The sequence below is a fragment of the Thunnus albacares genome, chromosome 3, assembly GCF_914725855.1.
Source record: "Thunnus albacares chromosome 3, fThuAlb1.1, whole genome shotgun sequence".
Taxonomy (NCBI): Eukaryota; Metazoa; Chordata; class Actinopteri; order Scombriformes; family Scombridae; genus Thunnus; species Thunnus albacares.
The window spans coordinates 4,839,837-4,865,948 of record NC_058108.1 but is presented as its reverse complement, the minus strand read 5'-3'; the positions used below and the strand labels follow the sequence as shown (position 1 = coordinate 4,865,948).

Genomic DNA, 26,112 nt, shown 5'->3' with positions numbered 1-26,112 from the left:
ACACACGTAAGCAGATATCAGATAGCAATTAATCTCATTCTTCTCTTTCACAGCAGCCTGGGGAGATACATGCAGCTCCACCTGGGAGATGTCTAGGACATACTACACAGAGTGTCTCAGTGATTCCACTTGTGAACATTTTGTTCAACACTATAATCATAATTATTACTAGATCAAGATGTGGAAACAAGGGACTCCATGTGTTTTACTGCAAATGACATGGAACGTTTAAACATTGCTGATATGCTGATAAATTATTGATTGTGCAGCTGTAGCTGACACAAATATGATTTCACATTACTTTCCCATGAGCGATCTTAAAACTACGACTGTATACTACACATACATGCAGTATTGTGCAAGCACATACTTCACTTGTTCCACAGCCACAAATACACTTTTCAACACATGGGTATGGACTGCCTGATGAAGAGGGCTGCGAGGGCAGAGCAGGACACACCGATCATGTACGGACTTGTCTGTCTGTCCGTCTGTCTGTCTGGCCTGTGAGGCGTCGACTTCACAAACTCCAGACACCAAGGTCTCCTCTCCTCCACTCCCATCCAGATTGAAATGGTTATCTCAGCAGACAACCAGATAACCCTCACTTACAACCACTCCTGTCCTTCTTCCACCCTCCCTCCTCTCTGACCCACTGACATGACAGATCCAGGAGGAAGCGGGGGTACGCTGACCGCACACAGTATCACCACACTTCTAGCGGTGGCTAAAACCAAAATATCACATTATGGTTCTTAACACTAAGACTTCTATTAGTGAGTGCGGTGTGAGGCGTCGCTTGTTGTCGGGCTGCTGAATCACCACTTTTTGCCAAGTCAGTGTGAAACCATAAACACCCTTCCACACCCATATGATTGTGATGAGGAGGCGGAGATGGAGTCTGGCCCTGCTGTCACCTCTTTCAGCGCCCTGAGTCCTGGTTCACAGCTACCTTATATACGGTGTGATCTCTTGTTATAGCAACACAAGCTGCTGGTTGGCAGCATGTTGCCTTCAAACACCCTCGCTGTGCCTCATATTGATAGGCAGGCATGATGTGAGACGTCTGTGTGGCGTCCATCTCTAATCTCTGGTTGCATGCCGTGCTCTTCTGCGGAACACGATGATAACTACAGTCAGCAAAGAAGCCACAAAAAGCACCGGAGGGAGGGACGGAGGAACAGTGTGTGACTGTGAGAGGGAGGGAGAAGAGAGAGTGTGTTCTGTTGTGTAATTGATGGCCATCACATTGGACAAGTCAAACTAGAACTCTTATTCTCAGTAGGGAGATTTCCAAAAAAAATCATTCTGAGAGACAAAATTAATGGCAGAGACAGGTTTATCATGGTAGTTTCTACCGCCAGCACTATCTCTAAACGTCTACCGAGGGGTTAAAGGTCATGAGCTCCTGGCTACCGATGATGCCCCCTACACAGCTCTCTAATCCCTGAAAAGGCTTGTTTATCATGTAGACCCACAGCCAAAGCGTTTAAGCCATTTGCAGCTTACAATATGAGTGGCGGCTTGTGACCATAAATACCTGCGTGCTGCAGCCAGAATCTCTCTTTGCCTCCGCCCTCTTGTAGCCACGTAACGCAGCAACCGGCAACAGTGCCTAATGTTTCCCCCCCCCCCCCCCTCCGAGTTCTTAGAAAAGACTGGCGCTAGTTATATAAACAGCTATGGATTTACTCCGCAGCACAAAACTGTATGTCCTCAGCTGCTACAGCTAAGGACTGGTTAAGACAGAGTCACTGGCTCACAGTCAGTGTGAGCAGGTTAGTGTTAAAGGGGCTGATGTGGCTCTGATCTGTTTCATCAGGGGTTACACTGCTCCACTGAGAGGAGTGATCACCGGATTTTCAGCCTGTTTATAGTTAATTTAGTAGTTGATTAGCATTACAAAAAAAACATAAGATTTCAGAGATCTCCAGTGTGTAATGAATGGCATGGCTAGCTGTAGGTTGCCAGAATAGGGAACTCTCCATCTGTGGCGGATTACATAACACGTGGCCAGTTGCTACCAGGACCTGTGCTCCAAACTGTCACGCACAGCAGGGATATCAAATCCCTCACTGACAAGAAGAACAACACAGGCAGAAAAGCCTTGTTTTTCCTTGTACTCAGTGAAGGGAGATTCCTGGGAATGTAAGCAAATATAAAAGCATTTGTTTTTTTTGTTGTTTGCTGTCTTGTGGGTACACCTTAGCAAACAGCTGCTTTTGAAATCCCATGCAGCCTCTGGTTGTGAGGCTTGTGTGGACAGGAGCCTTAATATAGTTTGATTTATAATGTAACTGGCTATTCAAAAAGAAACTGCATCTAAAGCAGTTGCTGTTCTCACATCAGTTGATGGGAGTTACCTGAAACCTGCAGAGCAGATGTGTGCAGCTTGTAACAGCATTTATAAAAGGAGCTGTACGGACAGGAGCTTTTAGTTTTCACTTGTTAGTGATGCTGCTGCTGCTCCTCCACGCCGAGGTCACGATTAATGGTGGTTCGGTTCAGCAATTATGAATTTATTTTGGAATTTAAAGCAAGGGATGATGTGTTTTAGGGATACCGGGCACAGGTGCATTAATGAACATAGATAACTGTACAGCAATCGTTTGGTTCCGTCATTACAAATTGTGCAATTCTGCAATACTTCTGCAACACGACTAAATCTTCATTTGTTTGTATATTGTCATTTTTTTCCACTCCTGCTGAAAATTAGCTGTCCACCTTTTTGCAGTTCATCATGATTATTGTCCCTTGTGGGCATCTGTAGGTGATTCATGATAGTTATATATGCCTTCTGAGCATTTGTCATCATAAACTTTGTCTATATTGTCCACCCGTAATTTTAAATAAAACAAGTGTTCGTACTGAAAGCCTAGCATGTGTTTGAGCACATACACTGCATTTATTATTAAAGGAGCTGTATGTAAGATTTAGTTGCATCTAGCGTTGAGGTTGCAGATAGCCCTCCCCTCACCCTCCCCTTACAAGCGTGTAAAAGAACCTATGGTAGTCACGAAAACTCACGAAAAAAAAAAAGTCTCTCTCTAGAGCCAGTGTTTGGTTTGTCTATTCTGGGCTACTAGAGAAAAATGGCGGTGCCACATGGCAGGCTCTGTGGAAGAGGACTCGCTTCCTATGTAGATATAAATGGCTCGTTCTAAGGTAAAACACAATCACTCTTATTTTCATGGGATTATACACTAATTAAAACATACCTTTCAATATTATATTCCATTTCTGCCAAGTCTGTCCCGCTGGATGCCATTAAATCCTACACACCGGACCTTTGAGTCATAAAAATTGGTTGCAATGGGCCCCAAATGAACAAAAAAAGTAAATTGATTTTTTTCAATTGCCAGAATTCAGGTACAGAAAATCCTCCATCACACTCATGTACACACACTCTCATATTGTATCCCAAACGCATGACTTGCAGGCTCACCACGGACACAGCCGGCCTTCCCTTTCCCCCTGAGACAACGGGGCGCTTCCACTCTACAGTGTGTGTGTGTGTGTGTGCATGTGTGTCTCTTCACGCTTGTGTGTATGTTCCCGTGGCTTGTGTTCCTGATGGGCCCCAGATGGGTACACAGGCAGGCAGCTCTGCCTTTTGGCTTTGACATGTGAGCGAGCAGCCAGCCAGTCCCGGGTCACTGCACCACACCTTTCCTCCTCATCCTGACTCCCCGTGAATCATGTGAACACCCTGCCCCCCCCCCTTGAATCCTACAACTTAAGGTCTTATTTCGTTACTTCAATTCAGTTTTATTCAAATACAAAGCTCATTCCTAAGGCCAAATAACACCTGAAATGTGATTACAATACTGTATGTAATTACATTTGAAACACAGAGAAGTGATTAACCAAGTAAAATCATGATTAGAAATAGATGAGCATTTATATTAAAACAAAATTTGTCATCACTGCTGCACTGCTCTCCCTTCCACTATAGCTGCCTCGCTTAGTCTTGAAATGCGTCAAAACTGCCTCCAACGTGATTGAAGCAGAGTCCTTTTTAAAGGAGCACTTTGAAGCTCTCCCTATTGGTATGGCAGAGCTGCCCACCACAGCTCTCACAGAACCTACGCACATCATATGTACATCTCTTTTGTCAGTGCAGAGAACAACAGCTCTGCACTCACCTCCCTCGTCCTTGTATCTTCCATGCGCACGCACACATATGCAGAGTGCATGTCCCTTTGGGTGGGCTGAAGGAGAAGGGCATACACACCGCAGTGTGTACATACACATATTCAGATATCTGACATCTCTAGTCAAAAACAAGTGTCAGATATGCACCGACAGACAAATACTCCTTTAAATGTTCCTCAGCCACAAGCTGTAATTCCCACATCATCGGGATGACAAGAGCAATCAGCGATCTAGTGGTATGAAAATATTCCACTGACTCCGGAGGGATAATATGAGAGAGAGAAGTGTGAGGATACTGTGATCAGGAGTCTGAAAGGAAAACCCAGCTGTGTAAAGACATGAACACATCCTCAGCCTATAAAAAAATATGGAGATTGCTTTGTTTATTAAGGTGATAAACTGGATATTAGACCTTTTAAAAACACAGGAACTTCTTTTTTTTTAATATTACTGACATTTAAACGAGAGCGAGTAATAAAACAAAACCGGGACTTGTCTCATGACCAACTATTATGTCTCAAACTAAGCCGTCACATTTTTAATCCATTATCGGTAATTTGCCACATTTTTGTGGTAGCGCAGAAATATGCCACAAGTCCCGGAGTTGCTGAAACCATTTTGGTCTCAAATCATCATTTTACTTGCTCAGGTGCATTTCAGGTCTCAGGTCATTTGAATACAGAGCATTATGGCTAAGTAGATAATCTGGCAGTCATTCAGAAAGTTTCCTGCAGGCAGTGAGTATTGAGAGGGAATTGTAGTTAGTAGAAAAAAAAGGAAAAAATGCATATTCATGAAAGTGTTCTTTGTCTGTGAATGAAATAAATGGCAATAAAAGAACACCTGGGCCTGAAGAGTGACACGGACAGAACTGTGTATTTTTTTTTTTTTCTTTTTTCTGTCTTTTCAGAAAACAAGAGCAGCTGCAAAACAGCACTGACAAAGCAACCCAAGTTTCTGCTTATTTTTTATTCAAAGTCCTCTGGAACCAACACCGTTAGTCGAGGCTCGAGCGACAGAGAGAGAGAGAAAAAAAAAAAAAAAGTATGGCTGCCCTAGATTCCAAACTTGTGAATACATAAATAATGGATAACTTCTCAGGCCATCCAAGATGTCTGACATAATTACTGGACGTGCTCTTAAAGGGGAGGGTCAGATTTCCAGCCCAGATACCAGTCAATACACTTCTCTTTGGCAAATCCCCCACTCCCTCAAACCCATTTAACACACACACACACACACACACACTGACGATTTGACCTACTTCTAATACATGCGGAGGGAGAGGAAATCTGACCCTTCACCCAGTTATTACACTAATTACACATCAGCAATGACCGTCTCAGCGGTAAATCTCCTAAATTGACATGCGAAAGGAAATTAAGACATCATTACACAGGCCTTCTTAGAGAAGGGGGAAAAAAAAAAAGAACTTGACTTTGCGAGGGAGCTCTATTGTTCCTCTTCTGCCTTACTACTTCTCCTGTGTCGAGGCTCATTTAAAGCGGCCGCAAATCATGATTCACAGTGATGTCAAAGATTATAGGAATGATTAGAGTATTTTGTAATGCAAAGCCTCATTTAAAGCAGACTAAGCCACGTCCACTGAGCGCTACATCGAATCATGGGTAAATTATCTCACTATGGAGAGAAAGGCAATTAAATCAAACACAGAAAATGTGGGCACAGATGTTTTTTTTTTTTTCTTTCTTTTTCTGCTTTGAGAGCATTATTTTCCAAAACATTCCAACCCCATTATTTCACGGTTAAAAATAGCAAGCGTGAGATTGCTGGTTGTTTAAATGGTCCAGACCGGTCGCCTAGGCAAATCACATGTAAAGCTCTTTCTCTCAGATCATACATAGTGGAGGAGCATGTGAGCATGTGGCACACCGATCCATACTCTGCAGATGGTGACATACAATATACATGCAGAGGGGAAAGGTACGGCTAATTTTGTTTCACTAGCTGTGAAATACAATGAAGTGAAGCTGTTACTTTTAGCTTAATTTTCAAATGAATTGAATAATGTAAATACACCTAAAACGTGCATTAACATCACGCCAATACGCATGAGCGATATAACGTTACACAAACACAATCGACTACATGAACACACAGCATTCTCTGTGTTTGCCCACTACCTTTGTTTACTGGCTAGCTGAGTTAACACAATGAGCAGGGTTGTTTTTTTATGCTAAGGATGCCTCTTCTAGGATGCTCTGCTTTTTTTTTTTTTTTTTTTTTACACCCCCTCTGTCTTTCTCTTATTCTCTCTTTCATGAAGGGGCGGGGGGATCATTCTCTCCCTCCTGCTCTCACATGACTGCTGTCGAGTTGCACCCAAGGTCACATGTTTACCCATACAGACAGTGGCACCTGACTGAATGGGGTTTTTTAATAGAGGGAAACTACCACTCACTAGGTTGACTGCTGGAACAGTCATCAAAGAGCCAACAGCCTGGCTGCAAAACTGGCCATATGTGCTTTAGCCAACTACAGCTTTATTATCTGAGCTATAAATGGCGAGTTCAGGAAATGACAAATGCAGATGGAGACCAGCTTCTGTGTTGAATAGGTCTGGATTTGGATGGCATAATCATTATTCTAGGTTTCCACTCTTGTGGAAGACTTTGTGCTGGTGATTTGTGATTTGACAGATGGTTCTAGCATCAGCCCATAGACGGCACGTGATGTGTTACCCATAATACCCATAATAACAGTGATACCAACTGGACAATGCCACCAACTCTTGAAACCTATTGGACTTAAAGGGGACCTATTATGCTTTTCCTTATTTCCTGTCATACATAAAATGTTACAATGTCGGATGTTCATATTAAACGTGGCCAAAGTGTCAAATAACGAGGTATGTAGAGGTAATCCTTGTGAGCAAAAAGCACCGGCTTCAGACTGCTCTGAACACTCAGTTTTTTCTACTTTCAAACTGAGCCCACGTCGGCTTGTGACGGATTTCTTTATATGGTCATCGAGTTCTCTGCTCCGCTCCACTGACATTATGGCATTTTTCCATTGTCTGTGGGGTAGTCTCGCTGAGCCATGACACAAGTCGAACTGGCACGCTATGACTGTTTTTCCGTTACACAGCAGCACAAAGTAAAATAAGTTGTTTATCTATTGGAGGTGTGCTGGTCGTCTGCAGCTCTTCATCAAACATCATCATCACTGTGGCTGTTTCTGCTTGTACTATTCTTCCCTGCATTACTTCTAACTGATCCGCTGAATAAAGAGCTCCAAATATCTCCATATGTGACCGTTTTTTATTGTGGCTATCAAAGCTCTGTTGATTCAGTGAAGAACACGTTTCATTTCCTGTAAATTCTTCACAATAAACATCTCCTGTTATTTAGTCATTAAAAAGCTTTTAATATGAAGCAGTAAAGCAGGAAATATTTGATTTTTATTGACAGTAACTTTACATAACTCTGATACGGCTACCCCTCACTAGGCTTCCTGAACCTGGCCAATCAGAACAGAGTGGGCTGATTGGAAAGGGGGCCTTAAAGAGACAGGAGCTGAAACTGCCTGTTAGAGACAGGGGCTGAACTGAGGGGCTGCATAAAGGGCCAGTATAAGATAAATAAGAATTTTTTTGAAACTGTGAATCATGCAAAGCTACTCTAGTGGAGTCCCAGAATAAAATTATAGAACTGGAAATGAGCATAATAGGTCCTCTTTAAAGAATTTAAAATGACATCCTTGTTAGCGGAGCTGGAGAGCTGTACACTGAGGCTAGTGTGGCGAAAGTTGAATCCTGTCCGCCGCTGATGTGTCAGTTTGTCCGTCACGTTTTCTATATACACACGCATACACAAGATTAGAGCGGTCTTTGCCCTACAGCCACTGTAGGCTCTCTTTTTCTGACTGACTGATGCTTCCCTCATCTCCTTTATGAAATACGGACAGATGGGATAGATGCAGTGAGAGAGTCGGAGCGAGATAGAGCGGGTGAGAGATATAGAGAGTGGGGGGAAGGAGGGGGGGGTGTTCTGCCTGTGTAATCTGCCCAGAAACTAGCCATGGGCGCAAATGAGAGCCGGTCTGTCAGGACCTCCACTGCAATTGCAAACAACTAAAATATACTGTTTGTTTCAAGTTCCCACTTAACTTTTCATGTTAAAGAAAACACATAAAAACATGCATGCTATATGTTATGCGCATCCATCCAAAGAGCCACGAGTGCATATATTTTATGCATGGGTGACACCAGTGTACATTTAACCCTCTAACTCTGGAAGATTAAGAGCCATGCTCTACTCATGAAGCTACAAAAGGAGAGAAGACTAACTGAACTGCCCTTTGTGCTCCAAAAGCTACTTTGAGTGTAAGTGGTAGAAAAGTTTGGTTCATCTTCATCTTTCACCCGGCGGTGAATCCAAAAAAAAAATCGCAAGAGAACAACAGAACTTTGCATATTAACACCACAAGCTCCACTTAGGATGCTCTTCAGAAAAAAGAAAACGTTCTTCCTCGGATGTGTCTTTCTGTATGATGGCCAGCATCCTGACCAGTTCAATCATCCACTGAGGGTTTCACTGCACCGTCCAAACTAACAACCAATTGTTAAATTTGACAAACAGTGCTGAGGAATGAGGAGAATGCTCATCTCTCTCTCCGACACAGCTACCCCTTTTCTCATCTTAGGAATTAAACAAATATTAACAAGTCTTGGGATTCCACGGGAACTGTGCCGGATGATGACCTATATTCTGGTTAGATGGCAGGGAACAAAAAAGAAATGCAGAGGGGTGGAAATTCATTGCTGCATGTTGGTGGGTGGGTGGGAATAGGACTTTGATATTTCTGAACATGCAGGCAGTTGTGACCTCAATCCTTAAAAAGGAGATTCAGTGTGTGGAAGAGTATCTTTCTGATGAGCAGTAAAGCTCACTGTAAAAAAAAAAAAAAAACGTATATGGATTCAGGGCTGAAACCAGACTGGAAACTGGGGGAAATAAAATGCAAATGGGACTTTAAAAATCTATGTGGACTTGCAGGAGCCCACGCTGCCCCTGCTCAACCAATCCAAAGGCCACGAGTTGTAAATAAAGTAAAACGCAGTTGATTACCAGGCAGACCGATGCTGTTGTCACGCTAACCTGCTGAAACTAGTCCATACCGCAAACAGCATCGGTTGTGATGCGTAGCAACAGCGCAGAGGAGGGATGGAGGACAGACTGACAAAAGTGGAAACAGAGGAGACAGACATGAAGCAAAAAAAAAAAAAAAAGGGGGGATTTCAGAGAAAAGGGATAAAAGAATAGTGCAGCAATTTGCCCTCTTCAACCAACACATAAACACGTGCTCACACACATGTACACACACACACACACACGTGCAAAGTTCACTGGAGTAGAGAGAGGAGAGCGAGGGATGGGGAGGGATGGGGAGGGATGGGGGGGTAGCTAGCTGCGCGGCAGAGCCAAGAGACTCTGGGGCTGAAACCCATCACTAACACACGGATTAGCTCACACGTGCACACTGCCTTTTAATCTGCTCCACTGACAAAGGTTGGGAGAGAAATAGAAAAAGAAAGAGGGTGGGAGACAAAGAGATGGAGTTAACGAAAGGGACGGTCATAGATACAGAGACAGGGGAGGGGTAGGGAAGCAACGGGATGGAGTTAGTAGAGGGAGCAAGCCTTTAGATGAACTGGACAAAAATCAACTATAATGGAAACAAGCATATTATCAATACATTTGACTCCAGTAAATACCCCAGATCCCTTTAACACAGACCATGTGACTAGATATCCACTTTACACAAAATACCCACATCTCCATCCAACTGTAAGACTGTTTTTCGAGGGAGGAGGGGGATTTACTTTAGTTTGTGCGAGGGATGACACGGAACAACTGACTCGAACCGATGACGTTGCAACTACAAGGCCAGCATCTTCTACCCCCGAGGCCACCGGGATGCCCCATCCGTCCTACTGTCCTCTTCCCACATCCCACCCAACCTCACACAGATCCACTCACAACCCACACTTTTCCCCTTTAGCTTTGTGTGACTTGAGGGGAGGGAGATGGGGAGGGAGGGAGATGGGGAGGGAGGGAGGGGGGGGGGGGTTGCACTGTCAGCCCACATTTACAGCTGTGGATGTGTTTTAATACACAATAGAGGGTGGGGGCAGGCGTGTAATCCAAATATTGTACATCGAGGTTTAACGCACAACCACACAGATGCATACAGCTGCTTGCTCATTCACCTATCGTGGGTTAAATTCACATACTTATCTTGCTAAGTCACTTAACCCAGTTGGCATGTAGGCTGCTCCGCCGGGGTTAGACTTTATTTTTTCAGTGCAGCAATAATGACTACTCAGTCTATGTTCCGATGATGTGTAAGGATGTGAAGTGGCTACGATGGGAATAAAAGGGTGGCGACTTCTCTCCCTGCTTCCTCATCTCGCTGCTCTCATTGGTGAAACGCCAACCTCTATGATTGGTCAGAAGGCAGTGGTGTTTTCCCCCTTTTTCCCCAGCTGTACGGCTAAAAATAGAAGCCATAGTCAGATTTAGCCTAATTGAGTCTGTCTTGTGTCTTCAACAAGCATCCTGTTTTCCCCACTTTCCATCTTCATCTCTCTCTCTCTCCTTAAGGTACAGATTAAGTTTGCTCGGCAGCTAACATGACAAACTGCTCCAGGAAGGAGGAAGGAAAACAGGAATATTTCTTCCTGGAACAGCGTGCTACAGCAGCCTCAACCATTTGGCACGAAGTGAGCTTATCAACGAGCCTGACACAATGCCGTTAATGGCACAGGTTGAACGACATACTGTGTGGGAGGAACTGAACACTTTGCTGAATATTACAGTACAGCCTGAACATACAGTCCCCGTCTCAAGTTAATTGATTCGAACACCTACAAAACAAATTGATTCCGCTGAAAATGTGCCAATTTCAGTCCCTCAAAATGAAAACAAGCTCAGAGTCAGATGCTCCAGGCTTAAACTTGCTGACTAAGCCCGTATGCCCGTCCGGCCTTGTTCCGTTTGGTTACACTGTCCTTCCACAGAATGCCGTGCGGATGCACTTTTGCAGGATGAGGGCACAACAAGAAGGTGCCGAGATAAGATGAGTCAAGGGTCAGAAGAGCGAGACGGGAAGAGAGAGTGATGTGTGAGCCTTCAAGTGCCGACAACCAATCCCCTGTGTGAGGCCTTCTTTACACCTGTCTACAGAAAAATCAGTGTGGGGATGGATTCTGAGGATGTGAGGCAAAACAGTGGCGACCTATGATTTTACACTGTCTTCTACCATCTGACAGCAAGCCAGCAGGAATGCCGAGATATGTCCACAGAATCCTTCAATTTGGCTTATTAGAAAATGAAAACCTGGTCTATTTGATATTCACTGTTTCTGTTTAGGCTTATGGAGTCTTACATTTCTGTGTTGAAGGCGAGTGACTTTCTTAAAAAGAATGTGACTGGTCCGCTGAGAGTGCCAACATACAAAAACTTTCTACCGTCAACCCTGGCAACCCAGCGAGCAGGTAAATCAATGGAGGGTAATTCACACCTCCTACGCCTCAACTCAGAGCACAACACACCCACATGACAAAAAATTGAAAATGCAAGTGTCTTGTTTTATGTAGATGTGGTGCCAAAGTACACAGCTTGAACGAGATATACAGTAGTTTCACCATGTTATGGGCCAATTACACTTTAAAAAAAACAGAATATGACTTCCTGATTAAAGCTGGGCACCTGCCACACTGGTTAGTAGAAGAGGCAGACTTCTAGCACACAGCAACAATTTGTCACCATCTGACTGTTTGTGGCGGTGATATCGGGTCATGTCTTACTCTGTTAATTACAGGGAAGAAATGCTCACCGTGCGCACACTGACACAGTGAGAGTATGGATCAGGCTTGCGTGCCGCTTCCCTTAGTCAGGTGTGTGTGACCTATCCCTCCGCTCATCCCATCAGCCTGTCAATAACTTCCTCACTCTCTGACACCATCGTTAGCTAAGCCAAAGCCATGCTAGGCTATTAAAGACTAGCACCGGGTGGCCTGCGAGGGGAAGGGGGGGGACGTGCCCCAGCACGTGTGCATGCTCTAGCTGGGCTCACCAGACCAAAGATCAAGTCCCTTAAGCTGCTTTTCTGAGCCAAGAAAAGCTTACAAGTCGTCACGTTGGTCAGAACAAATGGTCCCAGTTTTAGGCCCTGCAGCAAAGCCTGAGAATAGGCTGCACTCACTGGGAAGACAACAGAAAGACTGGTGAAGCAGTTTGGCTTTCTTCAAGGAGCATCAGCACAGCCAGAGAAAATGCAGCCCAGGCTTATTCATGTTTGACTGCTCATCCAACCCCAAGGCCTTGAACAACAATACTGACTTTGTAGCCCACTGGATAGAAAGAATAGAAATACTTGAAGGTACATGAAATGTAACATTTGAAAAATGTGACACCTACTCTAGTAATATTCAGTGTAATGATGTTGTGTTGTAGCCACAGGTATCCCTTATTCAGGAGTCACCTGACGCTGGTTTAGTTAAGATTTGGAAGGTGTGAGGATCATGCAGCTGAGGTCAGGACTCCTGCAGTGCTGTGTGCAGTCACTGAGGCTACGCTAACGCTAGCTGTTGGATCAGTAAATCTTTCCAAACTGTATCCCGCATGCTTGTTAAACCACAAACATCTCATTTAAAAAAAAGGTGCAATACGTAAGAATCAGAAATTCCTTCTCATTAATAACACCAGTAGCCATTAAGTGAGCTGCAGTCAGCATCTTGTTGCACGTATGCTCTCACACTGTCAGCAAGAGTGAGCAGCGGCGCTAACATCAGCCAGCTAAAACCACAATATATTTCACATGCTTTGTAGTAATGTTAGTTTACCTGTCCAGTAAAACTAAAAAGCCAGCTTGGGGTGAGATGTTAGCTGACTCTGTTTCTGAGCTAATTATTGCTAGTGTTGCAACCTGTTGGTGCTGTAGGGGGACGAGAGAGAGACACTTGGGAGTGTGTATCATCACATCCTTTGGATCTGAATACTATATACAGAAATCAGTCCACAAGCTGTTACAGGCAACTGAGAAAGTCAGGGAAGGTTTATTGTATTAATTCTTCACATTCTGTTGATAATTTTAGTCAATTTTTGAATGTTTTAACTAAAATTCTTACATAATTCTTACATATTGCACCTTAAAAAGACAACTTTGACGGAGCTGAGTAACAAAAGTAAAGTAACGAGTAATACAACACCTCACTTTTGCTGCTGAGTAATAAGTAATGTACTTTTACAATGAGTAATATATAATCAGTAATTAATTACAATTTTCAAATTACAGTAACTTGACCAACACTGCACTCAATAGCATAAAGTAAGCGGAGTACATGCTATAATCTCACAACATGTTCTCACAACAAGCTCATACACATGAGAAATAAACCATCGCACACACACACACACAAATAAAAACACTGACAGTCAAGAACACCCACACTGATCCAAAGCTGATTGTAAATGAGGCGTGACTATCCTCATTTACCATTTCACATACCACTGAGCCAAAACAAATCCGAAAGAGGGCAGACCTCACGGATGCTCCTTGCATGCCACCCAAGGACAACAGGCTCCTGACTCTTGAGTGAGTCTCTTTAATATTCCACCGGCACACACACACTGAAAGGTGTTTAAAAAAAAACACACCGTTTGCCCAACTCCCCTCGTAAAGAATCAGGCGGAAAAGCTAATATTGCCTCCACTGCCTGGACAGTGGCGGAAATATAATTTGCTGTGTGTATTATAAGCCTGGCCTGGATAAACAATATTAAAATGAATAGGTCGTGGTGGAGGAGGAGGAGGAGGGTAAATGATAAGCGACGGTTCTCATTTATTGTAGCGAGTAAAAAGCCTGCTGTATTGATTATCCATTAACAGAGACATCATCAAAAAGAAAAAAAAAAAACCTGGTTGAATAACAGATTAAACTCTGAGTCGTGGTTTACTTCGGTTGTGTACTGAAAAACACATTCTCTACATTACAATCAAGCAACAACTGAACCGAGCTCAGGAATTTGTTATTAAGATGTTTAAAAGAAAAAAGACTAATAGGCGGAAGGCAGTGAGATCAAAGCAGTGGAATTGCAATGTGCAGGCATACAAGCCTTTTACTGTTAAACCCTACTAAGGCAGTGTAATTTAGCAGTGACATGTGGAAGTGAAATAGGGCTGTTAGGAGGTACATGATCAAAGCGGCAGAGCCACCATGTTATCAGGTCTCACCGCACAGTGTGAGCATCTGGAATGTGTTTTTTTTTTTTTTTTTTTCTTTCGGTGCCTTTTTATCCGCGTCCTGTGGTCTCCGCTGTCACGACGAGTCTACTCGTCATAGGGGTTATCAAGACCTGTGGTATCCATGCAAGGCAAAGCGTCTCGCCGGGCAGCAGATATGGGTTGTTGGGGAAAAAAAAAAAAGTCTCAGTCAGTCTGGACTTTAAAAGAGCTTCAATTTACAGGACTTGGAAGTCTGCTGAGATGGAACAAAAGCTGCTGCTGTTGTAGAATCATGGTATAAGCCTGACACACTTGGGTGAACAACTATGCCTGATACATATAGCTTACAGTGGGGCATGTGCTTAAAGGGAATTGGATTAAGTGCTGGCAAAAAAAGGGGGGGATTATGAATGATTCTGACTTTAAGTGTGCTTCTAAAAAGATGGATTACCATTTCAATTTTTTACCCCCTTTCTTTGCTAATGGAAATTTGAATTTGTCTTGTCCTGTTCAACTACTAAGGAACAACACCGAGTTCACTGTGTCGAGCTGAAGACAAGAGCAGGGGGATAAAACATGATATCAGAGTATCTGGATTTTTTGGTATGGTACAGGATGGCCTGTTCCCGGCCCGCTCTGCTCTGCTGTAACTCTCTCTGAGTCTGCACGAACCAGTAAGGTGAGCCAGGAAAAAGAGGAGGCAGATGGAAGTTCCAATGGGTTTTGTACTCATGACAAGGAAAGAAAACACACTGATGCAAAACTAAAGCTATCAAATTCACAAACTAGTGGGTAAATCACCTTGGTAGTCTATTTTTACATTTGGCTACATGAGTATTATTTTGGGGATTCCCCCAAATAGTAGACCAAAAGTTAGTCAATGAGAAGAGTCTTAGTCGACCTAGTTTTCATTGGTTGGTCAAAGGAAATAAAAGAACTCCAAGCTACACCTTGTCAAAATTATGCCTGGTGGTCAAATGTAGTGAAAGTGGTCCACCTTAAAGGCCAGTCCACCTTAAGCGAGCCTGGGCTGAAGTTGTCGCTAACTTCAAGGCTAACCCCCTTCACTTCAGCTACCCTACTTGTTTCACACATTTTAGTTTAAAAACATTTTTCCTAGATGCTTGAGCCCAGAGAGGAGTCAACTTAGCCCCAGCAGGACGCCATGCTTGCAATACACTTGCGGAAACCCCTCAATGTTAGCCTAACGTCAGCCACTTAGCATGGCCACGCTAACGTTAGATAGCCTAAATAAAAAATATATATTGTCATTAAACGTGTGACAACTAATCGACTAATGGCTTGACCTAACGACTATTAGTTAACTAGGAAAATCGGGTGCAGCCCTTGTTTTATTATGCATGGAATTTCATTTCACTGCTTAATTAAATAATCTAATGGTTCATAACTCTGCAGTAACCATAATTCAGTGATATGCCACCATCTAGAGCCTAACCAGCACAGATTCCTTCTGTTCAACCAGCTACAGGCTTTATGCTAGTCGGCTCTGATTGGCAGAGATGACTACAGGCCGTAGAAACAGGCGATACTACAAAGCACGGTGGCAAGAATGTGGAATGAGTGACCAAAACAGCCTTCACACTGTGTTGTAGGAACAAACAACTGAGCTGGCACCTTTTTTTTTGAAAATGTATTTGTGTAGGTGGAATGCTAAAAAAAATGCGATCCCGCATGGGTGCCGCAATCTGCCGGGGCCACTCAGCCGACTACGGCTGGCCTTGTGTGGCAACGCATATGAGCACCAAGATGACACATCAACTCTTGTCTATATTTAACTCACTGGATGCCTCTCCTTCCAATGTTCCCATCCTTTTAGAAGAGGCTGCCAGGGAAAATGGTGAGAAAAACAGGCCGAGGTGATATGTAATTACGCTGAATGGATCTAGCCTCCCACATCCTTTCATTGTACCCACACCCTCAGAGATAATGAAATGGAAGGCAAGCTTTTTTTTCTATTTACCATAAATCCTGCAAGTCTAGCCGCTCTTATTTATGGTGTTGAAGAAAACCCTTTAGAGCTTGACTCTTGAAGCCTGCAAAGTCATGGAGCATAAACACCAGCAAGCACCCTATGTGGGTGGTGGACTGAATCTGATAAGGGCTTCTAAGAAACCAGTGCTTGCTCTCTTCAGAAGACAATGTGGTAAACCATCGCAAGCTAGGGTGTCTCTGAATACACCACATTTCTTCCACTGTTGATACTATCTTGAATGAAGAGATATAACTCAGTATAGAATCATGTTCAGGCTAGAAAGCCACTCAAAGGACATTTTGTTCAGTTATAGGTCTGACTTTGTTGCCGGTGCTATGTACCAAACAAAAAACATCTCTGCATCAATACAAGCACTGAACTTTTGACTTGAATTCCAGCTCTGCCTGCATGCACCCTTGCCTGCCCGTGTAACTCAAAGCCCTTAGCAGCCAAACTGTTGCATAACTCTAAAAGGTTGCAAAGAGTGTGTTTAAGAGAGGGGAGGTGGAAAAGAGAGGAGGGAATGTCCTTAAATGAACACAACTGGGTCACCCCTTACTTTTGTTTTTAAAGGACCTGTTGAAGAGGAAATGCTTACTTGAGGAAGGGCAAAAACGACATGACGGACTTATTCGCATGTCAGGACAGGGTGTGCGTGTGCCTGCAGGCTGTGTTCAATGATTTAAAAAGGTGAAATGTTTTAATGAACTTTAATGCCAACTCACCTATTCTTCTCCAGCTCATTATGTGTGGACCTGCAAGGACAGAAAACAGAAGTTGTCATACATAGAGCAAATTTTAGACACACATGTAGTATCTGTTCCTGAAAAGGGAATGCACTCAGTATGGGGAGATAAGGTGAAATATTAAGATAATAAGTATATGAGATGGACAAACAGAGCCTGTGAGAAGCAAAGCGAATTAGCTTGTCGAATTTGATTTATGGATTTATTAATTAATCCCAAACGAGACCAACTCTAGGCCAGGCACACCGGAGCCTTTCTACCAACAAACGTCAAAGTGACAGCCAGGCATGCACTATCATCTCTTCCTTAATAATGCACAACACAACTCTGCGAGGATGTGTGTGTGTGTGTGTGTGTGTGTGTGTGACACTGCAGCCACATGCTCTCTAAAGTTCACACTGTGCATGTATGCGTGCTGCTGGGCAAGTGTGAGCATGCACACACACACACACACACACACACACACACACACACACACACATAGCCTCTGCATGCAGCGACCAGGGTTCAGTGCTCTGTTAATAATGTAAAGTGAATCAGCTGGTCCCTGAGAGTATCTTTGTGTGGCAACACACTGAAGGGAGACAATCCCTCCTCCTGATGCTTAAATGGCCGAGTTTCCCTCCCCACAAGCTGCACTCCGGCTCGCTTCAGGAGGCCCAGGTTTTTAGGGGAGGATGATGGACGCAGCCCCTCCTGAGTCATGTACACGACACTGCTCTATATTGTAGGCTATCAATACTGCAATGCATCTTCTCCTCTCTTTTTGCATTTAATACTGAGCTCAACTGAACAATCTGCTATCATGTTAATACGGAAGCATGAAATATGGCTGAACCGGGATATAAGAACGGGGAGAGGATTTAGACAGCGGGACCACCAGTTGTCCGAGGTCGCTTTTATGTCTGTTAAAATCAGCCCCCTGCCTCAGAGGAAATGATTTCTTTAAGATGAATTATTTACACCAATAAAAACACCACATGTCTCCATTAGAATACATTACTGTTCATGTAGTTGAGTATGCAAGGCTGGGTGTTAAGTCAACTGTGGCAGTAGATTTGATTTAACATGACATGGTCTATGGTCAGGTTGAGTAGCTGCTATCAAAACAAACAGAATACCGGCACTCACAGATCAGTAGTCTGCTATTTATTTTGGGCAAAAACGAACATGTTGTGAAGCTTAAAGCAATCATCGGCATCAGTAGCTGCTATCGCAGCAAAACACGGGGCTCACATGTAAGTTGGCCAAGGCTATTTCCTGAAAACCTGCAAGAGCCTAAGTGCTAACACGAGTGCTTTTGAGAGGTTTCAACTTACATATTGTACAACCCTGTAGCGGTCATGCACGGCTGTGCTCCGCATCAGCCACATACATTTAAAAAAAAAAATCAAAAACTGATGAATCTAAACCAGCTTTATTTGTGAGGCATCCCCCTCCTCTTCCTTAAACTCTCCTGTTCAGCTAATATCATCCCCATAAATGTCATTAAAAAAATGGGACATGCAGAAATCCAAAAATGGTTCATTTGTTGGCAAAATGAATAGTCACAGTCTTATGTTCACTGCAGGCTTTTTTTTACTTTCTAATGGCAGTGAGTCCACTGGTTTCTGTAAGTGTGGTTTTGCTAACAGAAGAAGAGTACTTTCGAGTGCACGGTTTGTGTCATCAGTTGTCACCGTGCTTGTAATCTGTCAGTGTTTCTTAGAAACCCTCATCCAAATTTGTAATCTTTTACAAACTGAGCATTTCACCGTCGTCTGATTGAGTTCAGTCAGTTGCTGGCTGATTATCACACTTCAAGAATGATGAAAAATGAATTATGAGAGACTGTCTCAATGGTGGCTGTTTCAAGTGTTCTGTGAAACGACTGCTTCAACTTGAAAATGATTGCAGAAAATCAAAGGACGAGTGTTATTATAAATGATTGCAGAAACATCCGAGTTTAAAGGGCAGTGATAAATACAGATAGTTATGTGAAAAATCCCAATTATTTTTCTCATAAAAGAGGCAACTTTACAACTGGAAGTCCATTTTTGGGCAATGTTGATGTGACTTACACTGTCTAATACTATAAAAACGAGACACCCAATCGAATCCAAGCACCAATCATCGAGTGACACACGCACACACAATCTACACATCTGTATGGCCTTTCATTCAGAGAGATCAATCTATGTCAGCTCGCAATTCCTATAGGCCTTTATCACCACAACACCCTCTCCCTGCATCCTGCATCAGAGATCTGCACATCTGGAGCTCAACAACAATGCCCTACAGATTATGAACTGGCTCAAGGCCAACTTCTGTAGGGATGCATGCATATGTGTATGTGTGTGTATATGTACATACGCACACACATACACATACAGAGTGGGTCAATGAGATAAAGCAACCCTGCTATAAACGGTACGCAATGGAGGACAGAGTAAGATAAGCCCATCACTTTAAGCCTCAACACAACCACAGAGGAAGTAGTCGGAACAAGCCGATGCCAGAAAGCAAACTGTATTTAAAGAAAATGTGTTATTACAATAATATCTCTAAGAGCTTGCTTTAACATTGTACTTGGAAAGTCCTCTAGGTGATTCTAAGTGAGCAAGAAGATCTAAATGAGTGATTAGGTCGAGGCATGGTGCTGTCATTTTGATGCTGTCAATAGTCAATAATGACATCCTCAGCTCTTTTTAACATTCAGAAGGAAAACATGAAATCAGACTACATCATCTTTAAATTTAGAAGTTGCAGATGTTACGGTTGGATCATTTGCTTAGATGTCACCAGCTGATGCCTCTACTTCTCTGGACACCATGAACTAATATTGCGAGGTGGTGAAAACGACACAACTTGGACTAATTACCAAAATTTCTCACCTCTGCCTGCAAGCATAGGAGGACTGTTAAATGAAAGTAGATCACTAATGATACAGACATGTGCTTCATCAGTGGCAGCACTTGAGATATCAAAATAATGCTGTTTGACCAGTTTGCGAGGTGTCTTGGGAATCAGATAAACTGCATCGCCATACAAGGCTGAGAAATGGTGTCAAATGCTAAATGGTGGTGTTACCTCGCTAGGTGAGTTGTGAACATGTTTCTGTAGAGAGCAAGATCAACACCAAACATCATTCCTGCACAGTCTAATCTGTAGCGATTATCCCCCGTTATTGAGCATTTAGAGAATATTTCCATTCTCTGCTTCTCTTTTCTTTCCTGCATGTAAAAATATTTCCAAAAGTTGAAACTCGAGCCGTCTTAAGATGCTTCGTGAAAAATCTTTCACCTTTCCTAGGATTTCATTTGATATTTAATAGAATATTCTTCCACAACATCATTAGTATTCTTGTAGAGTTTGCCTGTGAGGACCAACTCGTAGGAAGCTTTATGAATACGGCCTCAGACCTATATCTGATCATGACTGTTGCCATGCAGAACTAGGCAGCGTTAGGCGCTCATGATGAGTAATGCGCAGTTCCTGTTTGTGGCCCGCTCTTACATTAATATTAAAAGGCTCAGAGAGAGAGAGAGAGAGAGAGAGAGAAAGAAAGAGAGAGAGAGAGAGAGAGAGAGAGAGAGAGAGAGAGAGAGAGAGAGAGAGAGAGAGAGAGAGAGAGAGAGAGAGAGAGAGAGAGAGAGAGAGGGGCTTTCGTTTGATGTATGACTGTCAATGGACAGATTAATGTAAGCAGCCTAACGCCAAGAGAGAACACAATGCCAATGGGTCTTAATTTGGGAGATTCTTGTCTTCTTCTCCAATGGAAGTTTTTGTCATCTGTGAATGTATTAAGCTTGACAAGGACCTTAATCTTTGTGGCAGCAAATGATGTGATGAGACGGTGTTATACACATAGAATAAATGATTAAACCTCATATATCAACAGCTTTAATGCATACTACAAGAAGTAAAACATGAGCGGTGCACCCACAATATTCTTTATAGGAAATATTTTTACATAATGGTGAATCATATTACAACATATTACTGATTTTTCTAAACATCATAAAAAAGGCTCCACGTATTCACCTTTGCACGTCTGCAAACAACACCAACCATAAATAGCAGCTTTTCTCCTTCAGGGCAGAAGAAAAAAATATCTTCTCTCCCACAGAGCAGACAACATTAAATATGGAGGAAAAATTAGTAAATGTACTCTGTAAAAACTTCAAAAAAGAACTAAATTTAAAATAAAGCAAGATATTATGAGTTTATTCAATCAGGGGTGGGAGGACTACTCAACATGACAGGAGACCTTTTTCGTTTTAAAGCCGTCACTTTCACCATGATCCCTAACCTCGGCCACTGCAGTCCTGTTTGACAATCAGCTGATGAAAAGCTAGCAGAGCCGTTGGTGCTTCCCCCTCCCCCCCAAGCCAGCAAAACAACGGTCATATGTGCACCTATGTCTTTAACACGTTTCTCTACGTTTTAGAATTAAAAATAATATCCATGCAAAGTTGTTTTTTAACACAAAAAGTGTGCTCTCCGGACCGTGTGAATGACGCTTCACCCTTTGGTGACAGCTCGCTGTTTACCAAACACTGCGATATAAAGCATTGGCAACGAGTGTGTAATCACATGCTGCCTGCAACACGTTCCTCCCTCCCAGCACATCACATGGAAAAGGAAAGTACCACAATTGACCCGGAGGACTTCAACATGAAAGAGCAGTTTCTTACCTATTGTGGTTACTGCTGAATTTCTTATTTCGGAATTTTCTTTGCCTCTGGTAGTTTGTGTTCTGGTTTGACGGAAATGTCGAAGCATATCCGTGTTCGCACTCTGTTGAAAGAAAAAATATGTGGTTAACAGTAAGCCACAGGCGAGTTTGGACACTTTCTCTCAACTATTTGCCACAATCCTGTAGGTTACAGCAAACATACAGGTAACGCTTTTGTAATCTTCTTCAGAACGCGGATAAACATGTCCTTTTTTGGTCTTGTTTTGTGAAACACAGCAATTACCGTTACCTATTTCAAAACGCAGTCAACAAGCCAGATTTTTTTTAAATGCTGTTCATTGAGAAAGAGTTGTTTCTCAGCTCCACACACATTTCAACAGATGACTCAAGAGTAATTACCTCTTTCTCTCCTTTCTAGGTATTCCGCTGCTTCCAATAACCGTTGGATATTTATCAGCTGAACAGCCGTCATTCTTTCCTGAGGCTGGCTGCCGTTAACGTTAGCTATGCTCTCTTCTGCGTTTAACGTTAGCTTTGCAAACAGCAGAAACGGCCGGCCGCTTTAAAACACAGGGAAGACAGTGCATCGGCTATTACTACGCTGTACGATATTTAAAAAACGTCGTATAATTTATCTTGCTCGAGGTCTTCGCTGGCTCATTAACAGCCTTTGTCGATAGGAGAAGGGGGGAAAAAATCCAGTGTTTCCAAAGCTAGCAAGCTACAGCCAATCCTTGCCAGGTTTCGTTGTTATAAAATCTCAAAACCAGTGTATGAAAGTAATAAAAGTTTCTAGGAAACCCGATATTAAATTTTTGTTTTTACAAAAATGGATATAAACAATATAAAATATCCCAGAGTGAGCCCAGAGCCAGCAAAGTGCCTGCTGCTGCTCGTTTCCTCTGCTCTCCTGTTTGTTTACCTAGCTGCACAGCTGAGGGGCGGGCACACAACGGGGGAGAGTCTGATCTGGCGCGATGCACTCTGGGAAACTGAGTCTCTTGGTGCATTTATGAAAACATGCACAAAATTGATCATTCTCACAGTTAAACCTGCCTTATACTGTGTTTTAACAAGTAAACCATACTCTGTGGCTACTTTATGAAATAACTGTAATAATGACAAATCAGTAAATTTTGATAAATATACATTTCATGTGAATTCAAGTCTGAAGGTCTACACAAAATATTCATAAATGATGAGATTGCTGCTACTGATGACAATAAAGAAAAAGTGTTGAAATATGTAACAATATTGGGATTTTCAACATTATTTTTTGGATCACAAGCCTATAATAGTGAATGAGAATAGGACATCTTTTGCCAAAACAAAAAAGCCAATCTTGACTGATTTGTGTCTGCAATAAAATACATCGATTGTGGTGGTTATTTGATATGTTACTGATTAAACACAGATACACATAGCGTGTCATCATTTTCTCTCACAGTCATTCTTGCTAATACAGCCTCCTCTCTTTGCGAAAAAAACCTACAAGTCCCATGATTCACCAGAACCATGGGCGTGTACTTGCCGGCTGAAGCCAGGCCCAGCAACACGTGACGTCGCCAACGACCTGGAGTCTGATTGGCAGGCGGCTTTGACAGGCGTCGAGGGTTGAGCTCGCACCTGACCAACCACAGAGAGACTCTGCGCCATGTGGAAACCTCTGCGGCACGCCCACAAATAGCAGGAAGCAAACAATCGAGAGAGAGAGAAAGAGAGAGAGCCTCTGCGATCGACTGCTGCAAAAATTCCTACTATATTACTCATATTATAATAATATTCGAAGGACTTTTGCAACGCGCATGAGCCAATATATATTGTAGTCGCACTAAACAGCCCTGCACGGACAGATGCTTACGGAAGCCTCGGAAAACAGGCGGTTTTCGCCTCGCTTTTAATCATGAGTTGACAAAATGAAGAGGACATCAAGAATAATAACCAATCGGCTTTAATATATCTTTTAAAAAAATGTCCTGCAAGGAAATAAGATTTAGACCACTCGCACTTTGAGATCTGCTTCCTTCGATCAACCCTGTCTAGTTGCTTGATTTCCTAAAGGCTAGAAATGATAAACTAATATATAAAACAGCCAGGCCAGACATTCCTCATTTAAAAATGTCCGAATGTCCATTCAGGTATGTCCTCTGCGTTTTATCTATAAAGTTTTACGTTTTTTCGACTGAGTCTGCGGGGGCACAATGACATCATCCTAAACTGAGTTGGAGGGCGCTGCAATGGTCAGATTTATCCTATCCGAGTGGTAGCCAGCATGCACACCCACACACACACCCAATCATTATGTCATATTGCTATATCTATATCTATACTGAAGGGAAAAAATAGCAGATTCGTGGGTTGAGAGTTGTGCAGGCGCAAAGCGATGCACAAGCGCCCCACATGCAGATAATGCGGATGAAAATGATCCACAATATGATGAAAGCATGTATGTTTACACTTTCCTATATCTGCACTGACTATACCACTCATACTAGTCTGGTGTCCAGGCATAGGCTGTGCTTATAGCAGGCAGTGGTGCTTAGTTGAATGAACTCAGTCCTTTGTTGTCTGAGTCTGTTGACAATGAAGTCCTGTTTTCCTGAAATTCAGAGGCAAATGAAAAAAGGATCAAACGCAGCACAAATAAACTCACTTCCGTCCTTCCTGTCGGCGCTCTCAAGAAACCTAGCAGCCTCCAGCAAAACTTGTACATTTTTCAGAAAAGTGTTGATCTGCTCCATGTGGGAGTCTTTGGAGTTGAAGACGTCATTGAAAGGGCAACTAGACATCTCGAAATCTTGCTGATCCAAGAGAGATGCCTCGGAATCAAAAAAGAACTCCTCACTCTTCAAACTTCTTCTTTGCCTCTCACTTTTGGCCATTTTTCCTCTCAGTTTGCGTGGCTTCTGCCGGGGAAGTGCTGAGCGCAGGGAACAGAGAGCAGTGAACTACCAGTGGACGCTGCTCTTGTCAGATGGTTCCTCTTTTCTTTTTTCTTTTTTATGAATGCGGGGTGTTTAATGTGGAGCAGTGGCCAATGTCAGTGGATGGTGGTGCGAAAACGAAAGCCCGCCCTCCTTCCCCCCCTTGTCTGTCTGAGGAGCTCCGCATGGTCCTTGTGCCTGCCGCTCCTTAGCCCATTGAGATATACGGTATCAATATCATGTCAACATTACATTGTAATCACAGGATGTAATGTGTTATTTTATATATTGTCGTGACTGATTAGTACAAGTCAGAAGAATCAAAATAATGAGAAGTAAGCAGTTGTAATGTACTACTAAGTATACTACTAATAGAGATAACAATAGCATAGCAGTAGTAGAGATGCTAGTCAATGCTACTATTAACTGCACACTGTATATACTGTTTACACTATGTGCATTTGCTCATTCCTGGTCAATATGTTTTACATTATATTTCTCTGTAATTTAAAATTTAAACATGTAGCAGCTCTTCTCACTTAGATTAATTTTACATATGTTTTATTGTAAATTTCTTTCTCTTTTTATATAATTTAGGATTACTCAGTTTTGTGTATATTTGTTTTGACTGTGATGCACCACAACACCAAGGCAAATTCCTTGTATGTGCAAACCCACTTGACAATAAACCTGGTCCTGATTCTGACTAGCTGTTATAGTAGTATTTTTTTCAATATACTGTACTGCTATTTTACTTATGTAAGAATCTACATGAGAAAATCTTGCACAAAGAAGCTTTAAAACGTTAAAATATCCCTCAAAAGCTGCTTTAAAATTTAAAAGAAATTCTCAAAGGTTGCCTTGAAATGTAACATGTAATAATGAGTGAATGCTTTCATGTTACCCATTAGAAAAAAAAATTTTTATTTTTTATTTTTTTTTATTGTTTATTGATATGGTATATTGTGTGGCTATATATTATAATCCCAACTGCTCACAGGAAGTAGTGCAGTAGTGAAATAAAATGTAACAATAAATGATGTGATCTCTATCATGTCAGAGGGATGAGTGGACAGAATTCAAACTAGATTGTTTTAAGTGGAAAATGTAGAAATGACATTAGTGTCGTGAAGCCACTGATAGTCTTTATTACTAACTGAACATTCACTGTGAATACCTTTCACAGTTGTCCTGTTTACAGTGCTTATGATACTTCAACCTCTATACTCGGCAGTAATAGCATTATTATTGGTGTGGTAGCTGTAGTATATCAGCAGTAGCAGTAAAGGCAATACAAGTTGTTCAAGTAGCAGCATTGGTTGTTGTAGTTGAGTGTTTGTTTTTTTGACATTTCAGGCCTTTGAGA

At 42.5% G+C, this 26,112-nt stretch overlaps 1 protein-coding gene across 2 annotated transcripts in view; it reads right to left on the bottom strand.

Annotated features, from left to right (window-relative positions):
• mxi1 (max interactor 1, dimerization protein) overlaps nt 1-25,257 on the bottom strand; it is a 31,598-nt gene extending 6,341 nt beyond the window's left edge. The window contains exons 1-3 of one of the 2 annotated variants that reach the window (XM_044345921.1): nt 24,476-25,257; nt 21,821-21,923; nt 17,124-17,153 (exon numbers count right to left, since the gene is read on the bottom strand). In XM_044345921.1, the coding sequence (XP_044201856.1) occupies nt 17,124-17,153; nt 21,821-21,923; nt 24,476-24,704 (362 nt within the window). In that variant the 5' untranslated portion in view covers nt 24,705-25,257. Of the gene's footprint in view, nt 1-17,123; nt 17,154-21,820; nt 21,924-22,221; nt 22,760-24,475 lie in introns of those variants that run through there. The other variant, XM_044345922.1, reaches the window with a different exon arrangement.
• Nucleotides 25,258-26,112: the final 855 nt, after the last annotated feature.